Source organism: Chionomys nivalis, chromosome 17, assembly GCF_950005125.1.
Source record: "Chionomys nivalis chromosome 17, mChiNiv1.1, whole genome shotgun sequence".
NCBI lineage: Eukaryota > Metazoa > Chordata > Mammalia > Rodentia > Cricetidae > Chionomys > Chionomys nivalis.
In genome coordinates, this window is record NC_080102.1 from 41,352,947 (window position 1) to 41,368,654 (window position 15,708).

At 47.7% G+C, this 15,708-nt stretch overlaps 1 protein-coding gene across 2 annotated transcripts in view; it reads right to left on the reverse strand.

Moving 5' to 3' along the window:
* Nucleotides 1-1,886: 1,886 nt before the first annotated feature.
* Shisal1 (shisa like 1) overlaps nt 1,887-15,708 on the reverse strand; it is a 65,115-nt gene continuing 51,293 nt past the window's right edge. For both annotated transcript variants that reach the window (XM_057792225.1, XM_057792226.1), the window contains exon 5: nt 1,887-10,826. In XM_057792225.1, the coding sequence (XP_057648208.1) occupies nt 10,826 (1 nt within the window). In that variant the 3' untranslated portion in view covers nt 1,887-10,825. The remainder of the gene's footprint in view (nt 10,827-15,708) is intronic.

Genomic DNA, 15,708 nt, shown 5'->3' on the forward strand with positions numbered 1-15,708 from the left:
CCTCCATCTCTGAGTTGTGCACCCTGGGAAAGCATGCTGCGTGCTCACACAGTGAAAGGGACAGAGGTCATAGGGGACATGGCAGAAGAGTCAGAATAGAGCCGGATACTTTATGAAGTCCTTTTTTAGGTCACTAATCCCATTCATGTGGGCTACACCGTCTTGGCTTCATCTCTAACAGGACCTGCCTCTCAGTGCTGTTGAGTTGGTCCCCCAGATCCGTCTGTGGGAGTCTCAGGAACTCAGGTCCACCCAACCACAGTGGTCTCATACCTTCTTATGCTTGTTTCGCATGTGGGCCCGGGACTCTGTGTGGGTCTTATTTTCATCCTGCAGAGCTTTGCCGAGGATTGGTCGGATGGATTAGCTCCTGTTGTAAACCATCACTTGGTCTTGCGGCCTCTGTGTTGTGTTTGGTTTTTTTTCCTGTGGTTGTGCGTTCATCACCATTGCTCTTTTCCTTCTGTTTAGTGTTTCTCTTACTAGTCTATTTTTGATCTGTGGGAGGTGTGGCTCGCTCACTAGCCTTCAGCTAGCTCCAGCATCAATTTGGGCGCAGTTGCTGATCATGAGCTGTCTGCTTCTTAGTCATTCAGACCTTTTCCCTCACTCTAATCCCCCATCCCTTCCCCTCCCTTCACCTCCCCTCCCTTCCCTTCCTTCCCCTCGCCTCCCCTCCCTTTTATTCCACTCCCCTCTCCTCTTCCCTTGCTTGCTTCTATCAGTACAAGCTCTGGTTGGTTTGCTGCTTTGGGTTAGCGACAGGTACATTTTCTTGTCCTTTCTCTTTACTTTCCCCATATATACTCATGCTGTGTATAACTTTTATAAATACCTATTTAAACAAATATTTCAACAACATTCTCAATTATTTATTTCTGTGAGCTTGCATGTATATGTCACAGTACCTGTGTGGAGACACCACGCGTCAGCTAGAGCTTTCCATTCACGTGTGTTTAATGGGGTCACTGTGGGGCTTGGCTTTAAATGTTTTAATATCATGATCTCGTACTCTCTGTTGTTTGTTCTCAGATAGGCCTGGAGCTCTGCAGACCAGGCTGGCCTCAAACTCACAGTGTTCTCCCACCTCTGGCTCTTAAGTGCTGGGACTAAAGGCCTGACCTACTCCTCCTATCCTCTCTATAACCACTCCCACTTACCTCCTCTCCTCCCACTGATCCCTGGCAATCATTCATATATTAGTCATATCTTTGATAAATTTTAAGCATGTTGTAGAAACAGAACCATCCAGTATATAGCTTTTATATAATATGCAGTATATTACAGTATATATAAAATACAGCATATTACAGTATATAACTTATCTATAATCTATACTATATTGCAGTACATAACTTCTATATAATATACAGTATATTACAGTACATAACTTCTATACAATATACAGTATATTAGAGCATACAATTTCTATATAAAATACAGTATATTACAGTATATAACTTCTTTATAATATATAATATATTACAGTATATAACCTCTTTATAATATACAACATATTACAGTATATAACTTCTATATAATATACAGCATATTACAGTACATAACTTCTATATAATATATAGTATTTCACAGTATATAACTTCCATATAGTATACAGTATATTAGAGTATATAAATTATCTATGGTATGCAGTATATTAGAGTATATAACTTTTCTGTAATGTATAGCATATTAGAGTATATAACCTCTATATAATATATAATATATTAGAGTATGTAACTTCTCTATAATATACAGTGTATTAGAGAATATAACCTCTATATGATAATAGAGTATATAACCTCTATATAATATGCAGTATATTACAACATATAACCTTTATATAAATATAGTATATTACAGTATAGCTTCTATATAATATACAGTATATTATAGTATATAACTCCTATATAATATATAGTATATTACAGTATGTAACATCTATATAATATTCAGTATATTACAACATATAGCCTCTATATGATATAGAGTATGTTACAATATATAACATTTCCCCTCTGAGCAATAATTTCCAGATTGCTGTATATATAATTTTTTATCGCTATAGTATTCTGTGGGGTGGACGTATCACAGTTTTTTAGGCACTGACCTGGAGAAGGAAATCTGTTTCCAGTCTGATGCCCTTACGAGTGGAGCTGGAGTGAGCAGTGCAGGCTTTCATGTGGATTTTAGTTTTGAATCATCTGGAGCAGATGCCTGGAGAGTGACTTCTGGGCTATGGACTAGCTTCATGTTCAGTTCTTAAAGACTGATCTCATTTTTAATTACAGGCAAGTGTGTGTATGTGTGTGTGTGTGTGTGTGAGAGAGAGAGAGAGAGACAGAGAGAGAGAGAGAGAGAGAGAGAGAGAGAGAGAGAGAGAGAGACTATGTGCACTAGAGTGCAGTGTCTGTGGGGGCCAGAAGAGGGCGCCATACTCCCTGGAGCTGGATTTACAGGCAACTATGAGGGTAATGTGGCAACTGGGAACTCAGGTCTTCTGGAAGAGCAGCCAGTGCTCTTAACTACTGAGCACACCCCCCTCCTTCTCCCCCACCTTAAAAAGAAACTGATAATTATTTCCAGAGTGGCTTTGCCACCCCCTGAGGTATAGATGTCACCCCCTTCTCTGCGTGGCCACCAGTTTGCTGCAGTTCTCGACGTGGCTGCTCTAGTGGGGGTTTTGTGACGTCACGCTGCAGTTCCTTGTTTCATTCAGTTGCTGTGATACGCATCACTGCGAAAATCAATGTGAGGAGGAAGATTTTGTTTTGTTCCCCTCCCCCTTACCACTGTAGGTCCCAGCCCGTCACTGAGGGAAGTCAGGACAGGAACTCAAGGCAGGAACCTGGAGTGGAAACCACGAAGGAACACTGCTTATTGCCTCGCTCTCTCGTTCATATTCAGTTACATTTCCTATACAGCCCAGGACCACCTGATCTCACCCACAGTGGACTGAGCCCTGCAACGCGAACCAGTAGTCCAGGCAATCCCCCATGGACACACCCACAGGCCAGGCTGATGGAGGCAATTCTTCAACTGAAGGTCCCTCTTCCCAGGTGTGTCAACGTGTAGCATCACAAAGACAAGGCCTGGGCTCTGAACGTGGAAATGGAGTAAGATTCCAGCAAATGAGAAAACATCCCATGTTCATGGATTGGAAGAGGTGGTGGTGTTTAGATGGCCATGTTCTCCAGGCTGATCTGCAGACACAATAGGATCCCTCTTGGCACCCAGATGGCTTCATCCTACAGTTCACAAATTCCACAAGGAACCAGAACAACCAGACAGTATGGAGCAGAACAGAGAGGGCTCAGATGTCTGCTGAGCCATGCTAGCCAGGACAGCGTGTTCTTGGCATTGGGAGATGTATTACTCACTGGGATAGAATTTACAGTTCAGAAATAAACCTCACATTTATAATGAGTTGACTTTTGACACAGGATGATTTCTCATGGTACTGGGACTACTGGATATTCACATGCAAAAGCCCTAAACTTCACCATATGCAAAATTAATTCAGGATGGACCAAAGACTTGTGTGAAGAGTCTAAATTATCAAGCTGAGAGAAATCTTCACAGACTTGAATTAAGTCAGTTTTTTAGGTATAAGGCTAAAAGCACAGCCAATAAAATAAAAATAGGTTAATTGGCCTCCCCCGGAATCATTTGCCTTCTGTGCTCTCTGGAGTGAATATCTCTTCATATCTAGTTTGATTTTTTTCCTAATCACTTTCTCATTTCTTCTCCACGTTCCCTCTCTCCCTCCCGCTTCTCCTTCTTTGAGACAGGGTCTAACAAATCTCAGGCTACCTCCACCTGGCTGTGTAACTGACGATGATGTTGGTCATCTCATCCTCCTGCCTCCGCCTCCCAAATGCTGAGATTACAAGCCATGCTTCTCCACACGCCATTTATGTGGTGCTGGGGACTGAACACAGGCTCTGTGTGTGCTAGAGGAGCATTCTCCAAACCAAGATACGCCCCCAGCCCTAATGTGATGCTTTCTTGTTTTGCTCTGAGTTTCCTTTATGTGGTTTGGCTGCTGTTATTTGTTGCTTTTGTGGCTGCAAATGTTTTCCTCTTGTCTATAGAGGGCTTGTCTTTTCTTCTTTGTAACAGGACCTGTCACGGAGCAGAACTTTCCGGAGGAATAATTGATATTTTTATCATGCTGGGTCTTTCAATCCATGATGAAGGTATGTATGCCTACCTTTGGTTTAGAATTTCTTTCGGTGGTATTTTGTTTGTTGGGGGCGGGGTTAAGTCATGCATGCACGATATTTTTATATCTACATCTAAGTATTTAATTTGGAGTGGAGGGGCTTGTGGATGTTACAGCATTTTAAACATTCCTGTTCTTATGTTTGATATTAATAGGTAGAAATCAATAGGTTAATGGCTTCTCATCCGGTGTTCTGCAGCTTTTTAAACTCATGCTTCTGAGTCTCTGTAAATTCCTTAGAATATTCTACGTCATATGAAAGGGGGATTTTTTTCTTCCTTTCCTACCTCCTCACCCTGGCTCCAGCACTCAGTACTACCCTGAACAGCACAGATGGGTGCAGGCATTTTGCTGTGTTTCTGGAGTCATTTGCTTTTGATTTTTTGAACAACATTTTTTTAAGAGTAGCTTCAGGTTCCTAACACCACCAGTTGACCTCCCCCCGAAGCACACCCAGCGTCTCCAATTCCAACATTCCACTGGAGCCATGTTCACCCCACGGTCAGTGACCCATGTTCACCCCATGGTCAGTGACCCACGTTCAGGGGTCATCATCACTAGGCTTCTTGGTTTTCCAGAGGCTCCGTGCACTCCCTTCTCTGTATCCTGTGGGTTTGGACACAGGTATAGTGAGTGATAGGGACCCAACCTTACAGCACCATATGCGGCTACTCCAGTACTCAGAGCAGCAGGACAGCCACGCCCAGCCTCCCAAACCTTATCCTGCTCTTGTTGCCCTCACCATGCGACCCAGGCTGCACCCACTCAGAACAGGGTCTGCCTGGCCCCGTTTTCTGTTCTGGACCTCAAGCAGACCTTGAGGTCTTCAGAATGGACCTGTGATGCCACCCTCTACCCCTCAGCTGAAACCCCAGATTCTGGTTCTCTTTCCCCCTCAGCCCATAGCGAATTACACCGCTCTGGTTCCCAGTGTGTGTTCAAAACATCAAAACCAACTTCAATCAGGAGAACAGTTAACTTGACTTCTCCTTTATTAAAACTAAGGACGTCATTATAAAAACCACTATATAGAAAGACAAACGCAGCGAGACAGCATCGGTTTAAACACGCCGCTAATACATCAAATTTGGGAGGGGGATGATTATCTAATATCAGGTTTTTGTTTTTTGTTTTTATTTTGGTTTTCCTGGTCGTGGGCTCTGAGAGAGGCTCCCCCATGCCTTCTCAACATGAGCCTGGCGCTTCTAGCATAGAGATACCTTCCTGCCCCCACCCTGCCTACCTGGCTTTGTCCCACTGACCCAGGGAGAAACAAGTCCTTTGTAGAGAGGTCCCTTGCCCTTCTAGGGTGGCTGGGCTCTCACCCTGCAGCTTTGATGATTATTGCACGTTGCCCATACGCTCACCTGTGGATATGAGATGGGGACATAGCCCCCTTGCTTGAACACAGACTGTGGGGAGAAACAGGAAGAGATTGGGTGTGAGAAACAGAGACGCAAGCCTGAGAGTCAACCCTAGTCAAGTACTGGCTGTGACCAAATGGGAGGCCATGGTGGTCCTGGGACTCCAGCTGCTGCTCCCATGTTTAAGGTTGGCACTGGCAAGGGGACTCTGTATGTTTTGGAGGGTTGTGTTAGTTTGTCAAGGGTAAACGGGTCAGACATAAAGATAGGAGTTAAGTTAACCACTGAGTGACTAATGGTTAAACCCACTCACCCACCAAGCATTTCTAGCACCGGCTACCAGGCAGGAATTTGGACTGGAAACAGGATGGGGCGGGACAGGCAATGCCACTTCCAAGGTCACTTTTGTGGGAGGGATGGATAAATGTTCTGTGTTTATTTTGCGAACAGGAGTGTTTCTGTTAGGCACGGCGAGTCAGGTCCGTAGAGGTGAACCCCAGCCTCTCACCGGGCCACTCCATGTTCTCTGATGGAACCCGTCTAGACACAGGAGGGACTTCCGGTGGACACTGGCGACAGAGAGTGGCAGGGGCTACTCAGCAAGTGTCTGCCGAACAGCTGAGGATTTGTGCAGCGTGTGGGTGGTACAAGCCCCTGTGCTGATGGCCCCAGCTGCCAGTCTTCCCAACCACAGCCCAGGAAACGCAGGCACATTGTTGAGGCTACAGAAGGGATAGGAAACCATGGTGGCACCCGACACACAGTAGGCATAAGGGCTCATTTTCTAGAGGGTACGGGGCGCCACCTTGGCCCTGTGACATCATCTCCTCATGGTCCTCTGACAAGACAGATGTTGGCACACACATGGTAAGCTGTGTGACTCAGTCTGAGGTCACTGCTGCCCAGGCAGAGCTCCCTGGCAGATGCCGTGCTGGCTCCCTGCCCTTCACACACACAAGAAACGCCCGGGAGGCCACTCAGATAGTCACCTGTGCCCAAATGCCTGGGGAATCTCATGTTTACCTCCCAAGCAATTCCTGTTAGTGGGAACCAAGCAGCCAGATGGAAAAATTAAGCCAATAAGAAATGTCTGGAAGCCCGAGGCTTTGGATCCTCTCACAAGCTCTTGCAGAGCTGGGGACCAGCTGTAAGGAGTTGTTCAGAGGACAATGGCTGGGATGCCAAGTGGGGCTCGCCCTCCTGGTGTGGACAGGGGTGGGGGCTGGTGGCAGTCAACACAGAGCACAGCCACATCATATCCTGCTGTTTGCAAGGACCTGGGGAGGGGCACTAGACAGGACGACTGAGAACCAGCTCTCGACTGAAGGCCACCCCAACCACCATTCCTGGCTTGTTTGCCTGGTACCTCAAACCCTTCTTTCCACCTTGGGGCTAAAGATGCCTGATGGGTTTTTGGATGACCCAGGAAGTGGCCCTGCCCTGGGCGCACAACTGGACACATCACTGTTTGCCTGCAGTCTCAGAATTTTCAAGGAACTAGATCAACATCATGTGTGTGCATGTATGTATTGGTTCATATGTAGGTGTATATGTTTATATGTGAGTGTATCTGTGAACACGTGTGAATATGTGCATGTGGCATACATGGGTGGGTATGCATACATGGGACTCTATATCTGTTCTCATCTATAGGTGTGTATGTGTTCACAGGTGTTTATTACTAGCATGTAAACATGTGTAAATTACACTCACACGTGTGAGTATACATGTGCACATATGGATATATGCATATTCGTATAGATGTGAATGTGCATATGTATGCACACATGAACATGCACAAGTTATGTTTATGTGTATGAGTGCATGCATACATATTGTGTAAACATGTGTGCTCACGGGTATGCACGTGTGTGTGTGTGCGTGTGTATGTGTGTGAGCGCATGCACTCCTGTTTGGATTAAGTGCTGCTGCACACTGGTGACAGTCACCATCAGATGCTTGGCCACTCCCACAGGGATGAGCAAGACATTTCCCTGGTGACTACAGCCAGCCAAGGAGGAGCTCTGATGGGAGGCCCCAGAATGCAGATGACAGGGCATAAAACTGCTTACTAAGGACATACAGCTCCCTGTGGGAAAAGGTCAGACAGACACAAGGACGTCCCATGACCCTCCTTGAGCACACAGTGCCACCAGCTTCTCTGCTTCCTGTGGCTACTTGTTGCTACAAGAGTGTACTGTGGCCTGAGGCTTACAGAAAAAAGGCGGGGGTGGGGGACACAGGCAACTGGAGGAGGCAGAGACAGCTCAATAAATATTCAGGAACTTGTCTCCACTCTGTGTCTTTTCAGGACAGGCTACTAACTGACACATCTGCCAGCCACAGACACCATGGGCAGGGGACAGATTCTCATCGTGGCCATCTGGGGCCCTGCCTCCCACCCCAGGGCTCACATCTGCATGGACACAGCTCTTGTGTTCAGTAGCTTTGTGAAGCAGTGTGGGGTAAGACCCCGGCTTTCCAAGTGAGGAACAGGGACTTGGAGAGGCTAGGTGGGTGAGCCAGTGTCACCTAGCTGGGAAGCAGCAGGGTGCCCAGGGCTGCAAAGTTGAAGCCTATGCTGACCTCTGGCAATCGGGGTATTCCTGTGTCCTGGACAGTGTCTAGACTCTTAGCCCCAGACATATATCTGAGCAAGGCAGTCCCTCATAATTGAGAGATGCAGACTTACATAGGTGAGAGATTCAGGCCATCAACCAGAATCTTCGTGGGGACCTTCAGCTATTCCCTAAGAGACTCCTGATGGAGAACCCCACTGCCACCCAGTACCCTACTGTCTGCATGGCCATGGCCTCCTGTGTCCGAGGAAGGATGCTTAGTAGCCCTGAGCTCTGTGCAAGCAACTGCCAGAGTGTTACTCAGAGCCACCCAAAGCCAGAAGTCCCCTCAACATCCGGTCTGACTCCTTCCTCTCACTACTGGGGAAACTGAGGCAGGAGGGTTCTAGGTCTTGCCTGTGATCTCTTTGTTCAGGTGACATCAGGCTCTGTGCAGCTTGGGGAAGGATCCCCTTTCCTGCAGGGGACCTGCAGGTGTGAGCTGGTCCAGCTGGTCCACTGCTAACAACCCTTAGGGTAATGGTTGTTCCGCACCCTAGGATGCTTCAGCATGCGGGAGAGGGTCCATGCCCATCTTTAATTAAGATCCAAGCATAAACTTTCCAGGCTAAGTGTGGGGCATAGCAGTGCATCTCGGGAAAACAGGCTGGGTGAAGAGTAAGAGGCCTTTGACCCAGTAGGCCTCTAGAGTCAACAGAGTGACCGCTTCCATGCCTACAAATGGGACCATCTCTCCCTTTTGTGGGGCTGAGATCATGAACAGCCAGCTGGAGTGGAAAGAGCTTTGTGCTCTAACACACAATACTATCAATGAAGAAGCATTGTGTGTGTACACCATTATGGTAAATACGGAAATCTGCATATAAAACCATCCCTTTACCTCTGCCATGCTTTGAGTCCTGACCACCCTAGCTTGTCTGCCTCTAGGAACCTGACAGGCATGTGGCTCCCATGGCCCCCTCTTTGGCTCCTCTTCTCTAGATCCCATTGCTGGTCTTGCGTGTCATTTGGACCCGGGCTTAAAGATTTCCCAACCATCCAAACCTCCATACACAGTCTCCACAATGTGAGCCCCGTGGGTACCTCCACCCTGGCTCTTCCTTCCTTGCTGCCCCTTGCTCACTGTCTCCTACAGTGTGTGGCAAGCAGGTGGCCAACTCATGTGGGGCTATCACTGGCCAAGTGAGGCTCAGCTTCAAGTAGGGTGGGTGATGGGGCTGAGGGCAGGGACATTTGACCTCATTGATAGGGCTGGGGTGGCCATGTCTACATTGACAATGCGGCCTCTGGAGAGTTCCAGGATCACTTCAGGGGGATATCTTTTCTTCCATGTGCCCGAGGGCAGTGGGTTTGAGGCGGTGATGGTGAACTCTGTGGGCAGATGTTACGGGTATCCAGACTTACTCGGAAAACCCCCATTTTAAGTAGACAGACTCATAAACCCTCTGCTCTGGGTTTCCTTAGGAACCTTCACCCTGCCTGTGTGGTTTTTCTCCCCTTAAAGGTGCAGCACCCCAGGGCAGAGCCTGGCATCCCTCACCTCTGGATCTTACCATTGCCTGGCCTGGTGCATGGCAGGCGTGTGGCTAGTGTGAGCTTGTGGGGGAGGCTCAGGCAGTGACGGTGGAGGACCTGGGTGGTGGGTGTGCTGCACTCCTGTGAAAATGTCAGGCGTGTGCTCCAGTGACCACCGTGGGGGACCTGGGTTATGGGGCCTGTTGCACTCTGGGAATCAAACCCTAGACTTGGGTTCCTGTCACCTGGGGGCCAAACTGTGGAGCTGGCCCATGTGACTGTGGCACCCTTCGCCAAGCTACATTGTTTCCAGAGGTGTTCCACGCCCACCTCCTAGGAACTGGATGGTTCACACAAAACAGCCAAATCTAGGCTGCCCAAAGCCAGCTGACATATTTCCTTAGTACTGCTGCGGTGGGAACAGATTCCACCAGAACCCATCCTCAATGGTATGCTCCAATCCCCACTGCCTATGGCACGAGAAAGCTGGGCCCCGTGCCTGTCCCCTCCCTCACCTCACAGCTCCTGACCACGGTAAGAGGCCTGAGCCCCAGACAAGGGCATGGGCAAGACTCTTCAGCCACACGGTGACCTGTGCCCATCAGAGAACCTACAGCCAGTGGCGACGGGGCTCGATTAAACACTAGCTGAACGAACATATAAAAAGAACACCTTGATCACACACGTGCGCGCACACACTCACAGTCGATATTCCGACACAGATAGGCCTAAGGGGGCCACTACTGGGGGGAGTGGAGGAAGGGGGAACGTCAGCGTTTGGACCATGGTACAACTCACGGCCACAAATCCTTCTGGCTGGGGTCAGCCAGGGCAGCTAAGTGTTGTTCCTCTCAGTCCACACCGAGTCTCTTCTCAGAAGCCACCAGCCCAAAAGAGAACTATTGCTTGCAGACAGGTGGCTCAGAGCCCCTTTCCTGTACCCTGTCTGTCCCCGGACCCTGAGTTTGCTCCTAATCTCAGAAGTCCTCCAAAGGGGGTTCTGGGCACAGGTGGTATTTCCTCTTCTGTTACCACGCCACTGCCCCGGCTCTCCCTGGTGTCTTGGTTGAAGCTGTTCTTGGAGGCTGCACCAGGAGCTCTGGGTCTAACCTCCTCCATCCTGAGGCACAGCAAAAGGGTTTTCTGGAGAGAGTGGAAGAAAGAAGTATCAAGCATTAGGGTTTGGAGAGACCAAGAACACGTGACATTTGTACTAGAGCTCCTGGCCCATGCAATAAGACAAGAAAAACGTACAGAGTGCCAGGGCTTGAATACAAAAAAAACCCAAATCACAATTAACTGTACATAATTTATCTAGAAAATCTAACAGAGCCAGCAGGCTGTTTATCAGGACAGAGATTGCAATGGTAAATATGGTTCTCACTCTTCAAGCCATTAGATCAATTGATAAGACCAGTGGGGCTCATCTCACACAGCTTGACCATACTCCCTGGCTTGAGACAGTTCCAGTAAACACCTGTCATTGAACATAATTATTTTACTTTCATACTGTTAGTCTTTAGCCTTCCGGAGTACTCTGAATTGATGAAAATGTATATAGCATCCTTGTGTAATAAGCTGACAACTATTCAAAACAGATACAGATGCCTTCCACATGAATAACAAAACCCATTATGCCTCTTGGACAGGTCTCCATGGCTTCAGACCAGATGAAGTCACGAAAAGGAACTCAAGACATTCCTGAACCAGAGATGGGCCGGGAGAACTGTGGGTAAGAAGGATGTAAAGGAGGCCTGAGGACCGAGGGCCTTGAGTGGATGAACCTGGCTACAGGTATGACAACAGGGAGGGGGAGCAAACTCATTATGCCTGCTCCACAGGTCACCATGCTAAGAACAATCACCCAGGGCCAGTGAGCCGGCTCAACGATAAATGTGCTTGACCCTAAACATGGTAACTCACGTGGTGAAAGGGGAGAAAGTCGCTCTCTGACCACTCACACACGCATGCTGTGTACACACTCACACACAGACACACACAGAAGAAAGAGATGAATGTGTTGTTGAATAATAAATAAATAAAACAGCTACCTAGTTCCAGATCCCTGTCTTCCTAGAGGCAGATGAGGGTGACCACGTGATGGAGTGACTGACCTAGGGAAGTCAAAGGCTACTAGGCTGCAAGAGGAGCGATGTGATTGGCTGTTTCCTTATCTTGTATGTCCAGGGCCTAGAATAGCAACTGGCACCCAATAGGACTCAATAATACCTGCTGAATGAATGAATGAATGAGTGAATGAACTAAGCCTGGGCAAGAGAAACTTGTTTGATATATATATATATATATATATATATATATATATATATATATATATTTTTTTTTTTTTTCAAGACAGGGTTTCTCTGTGACTTTGGAGCCTGTTCTGGAACTAGCTCTTGTAGATCAGGCTGGCCTCGAACTCACAGAGATCTGCCTGCTCTGCCTCCCAAGTGCTGGGATTAAAGGCGTGCGCCACCACCACCTGGCCAGTTGTTTGATATATTTTTGAATTACTATCCCCGTGAAGCCGTCTTAAATAAACTATCAGAGGACAGGCCTGGGCATGTGAGAGGGCACGGAGAAGGTGCTCTCTCTAGGAGTATGTTTGAAAAAGCCCAAGGGTGCTGACAAGTACAGAAGAGAATGGAAATGAAAACAGGGAAGGGTATAAATAACAGACCGTAGGAGGGACGAGGTGAGGAGGAGGTGGCGTAGATAAACGAGGTCTGACTCATTTAGAGTTGGGGGTCTGAAGAATCCCTCAGCAGCTAAAGTCAAATCAGAAGTGCGAAGGGGCACGGGGCAGAAGAACGCAGGAGACAAGAGGAGGGGAAGGTAAAGACACTGAACATTGACGCTCTTCATTGTGGGGGGGGGAAATAAGCGCCGTATCACGAAATAAATGATTAAGCCTATTGCATCCCATTATAATCATGGAGGTAACCATGGCATCCAAACACAGCTTTCCGAGTGATCAGAAGGCGTTTACACGGAAAACAAAACAAAGAAAACCCGGGCCATATGGGGGAAATTGAAAGCCCCCACCAAAGCTATAAACGCGAAAGATGTATCATAAACCGGGATGACAGAAATGGGACTGAGCGTGTCTGCTGCGGCAGTAGACATTAATGAGCCACACGAACTTGCTAAAAAAGAAAAGGCGCTTAGCGGGGATTGCAGCTACGTTCCACGTCAGGCCAAGCAGCTCAGGAGGGCCCCCACTTCACGCCACTGGAGCCTACACTTCAAAAGGGTCAGGCGGTAGGTTTGTTTCACACGCTCTACCCCATTTCAAAAGACAGCATGCGTGGTGATACATGTAACAGGATACCAGGAGGCACTCAGGGTCAGGCACAGTCGAAGCTTGGTTCAGGGCTTTCCCGAGGCATGGTCCCGGGATCCATCCTCAGCACCAGATGAACTGGGTGTGGTGGGAATTCTAGGTTCCCCAGGCTACGTGAGGCTTAAAGTGAAATGGGGGTGGGACAAGAGGCAGAAAGAACAGGAAAAGCAAGGGCAGTGTGTGGAATGGTAGGGACAGTCACCATGAAGCCCAACACTAGTGAACCCCTGTGCTCAAGACAACACAGCTTTGCCATTCGCTCCACAGGAACAGCCAGGGATGCAGGAGAAAAAGAGTCAGAGTGAGCTATCGTTGGTACGCCCAGTTCCCCTCTCTCCATGACATAAGGGAATCTCTTCTCTCTCTCTCTCTCTCTCTCTCTCTCACACACACACACACACACACACACACATACACACACACACACACACACACTGACAATCGGGCCTAAATTTCAAACACCAGAAATAAAACAGTGTCTGGTCATAATGCAATATAATATAATTTGAACAAAAAACCGCAACTCAGGTATCAGAGGTGTAAGTGGTACACACTTATAATCTCAACTTTCAAGACGCAGAGGCAGGAGGACAGCTGCAAGTTTTGAGCAAGCCTGGACTACATAGCAAGACTCTAAACAAACAAACAAATGGCTGGGGCTCAGCTGATAAAGCACTCGATCGCCTCACGAGTGTGAGGACCTGAGTTCAGAGCCCCAGCATCCACATAGAAAGCTAGGCACCATAGCAGGCTCCTGCAATCCTAGCATTGAGGAGGCAAGTAGGCGCATTCCTGGCTTGGCTGGCCATGCAGTCTAGCCAAACTGGTGAGCTAGGTTCAGTGAGGGACCCTGTCTCAAACAGCAAAGTGGAAAGTGATTGAGGAAGATACATGGTGTTGCCCTATAGCCTCCACATGTATGTACACACACATGTACATCTACACACGAACTCGAACACCAGAGAAGAACTCCCAAAACAAACTCTACTACCAGAGACTTTGTAAACTCTTTAAAATAACACCTGAGTCAAAGAGACTGAAGAATAAACATCACAAAGCATCAGACAAGAAAAACAGGAATTTCAAAATTGGCCAAAAGTGAAAATAACATTTCCCAAAGCCGAGTGGCGCAGCTAAAGCTGCACCAAAAGGTGGCTTCATAGCCGTAAATAAGCCCTTCAGAAATAAGCCACAAGTGGGTCACCAAGCTCAAACAGTTAGACAGGGCAAAACCAAAAAAACAAACAAAACCAAGGAAGACCCAGGAAAGCAAGAAAGATCAAAATGGAAACAGCCCGAAGATGACTCTCATAAACAAACCTAGCTTTGGTTCTTTGGAAAGCAATAGGCTATGTAAACAGCTAGGATTCCAACACAGCAGAGGGTGGAAGAACAAAAGATGAGCTGTAGATGGTAGTTGGGAAGGGAGGACCCATGTTCTGTTCAAGCCCGTTCTCTAACTAGAATGACTTGCCGGTCTCCACAGACCCCCATGTGGCCAGCAATTGGCACTCCCTCTCCCAGCACTAGTCTAATGGTGCTGACTCTGCCATGCCTCCTGTTCTAGGATGTTCCTGCCCTTTGTCCTGATTCTTCTTGGCTTCCAAGGATGCTCCAGTCCCTGACTAGCAACCCTCCAAATGTCTTCATCGTCTCAGACCGTATTTCCCTGCCATCTCCTGCTTCCTCCTGGAGCCTCAGCATTTCCCAAGGACATCAGCACCATCTACTCTGTGCTGTTCTAGTTCATTTTCTGTTGGTGACAAACAAACATAGCCATGACCAGCCTGGAGAGGAAAGGGTTTATTCTATCTTACAGGTTACAATCCCCCATGGAGAGAAGGCAAGGCAGGAACTTAAGGCAGGATCTTGACTCAGAAACTGAGGAAAGAATGCTACTTAGTGGCTTGCTCCCAGACTAACCTGTTGCTACCTTCTTTACAGGGCCCATGCCGATCTGCCAAGGGAAGATACCGCCCACAGTGGGCCGGGCCCTCCTACATCAAATTAACAATAAAAAAAAATGCCTCTCAGATGGGACCACAAGCTAATCTGATGGAGACAATTCTTCAGCTGACCTTCCCTCTTCCTGGGTGTGTCAGGTTGACAAAAGAGGATTAATCATCACAGGCGAATGTTATTTTTCTTTTTGCAGTGACTAGGAGAAGGAACACATGAGCAAAGACCATCTGGGTCATCTCAGGTCCAGCTGCTGATGATCAGGAGATGCTGGGCCCACTGACACCTGCTCATCTAGAGTAAAAAAAAAATCACTAACTGCCAAGCTTGCCTCGTCACCCGAAGATGTGATCCAGCCATGCACCCCCAAAGCTTTAAAATAATATAGGATGAACAGATAAACCCATTCACCCACTTTGTAGGCAACAGATGACATGGCTGTACCCCTGCCTACTCAGCCAGTGAGGATAAAGGGGAGGGATCTGGGTTGGGGTTATGGAAACGGCCCTTTGCGTTCCTGCCATGGGGTCGCTTGCTGCCCAAATTTACAAAGTCGAAATAAACTAACTCTTTGTTACTCCCCTGCTAGTGGTTGTTATGAGTGGCGTTCCTTGTTCCCCACAGTGACCAAATTCCTAAACAGAAGCAATTTAGAACATGGCAGGTTTATTTGGGTTTGTGGTTTGAGGATATAGTCCATCATGGCGGAGAAGGGCATGGTGG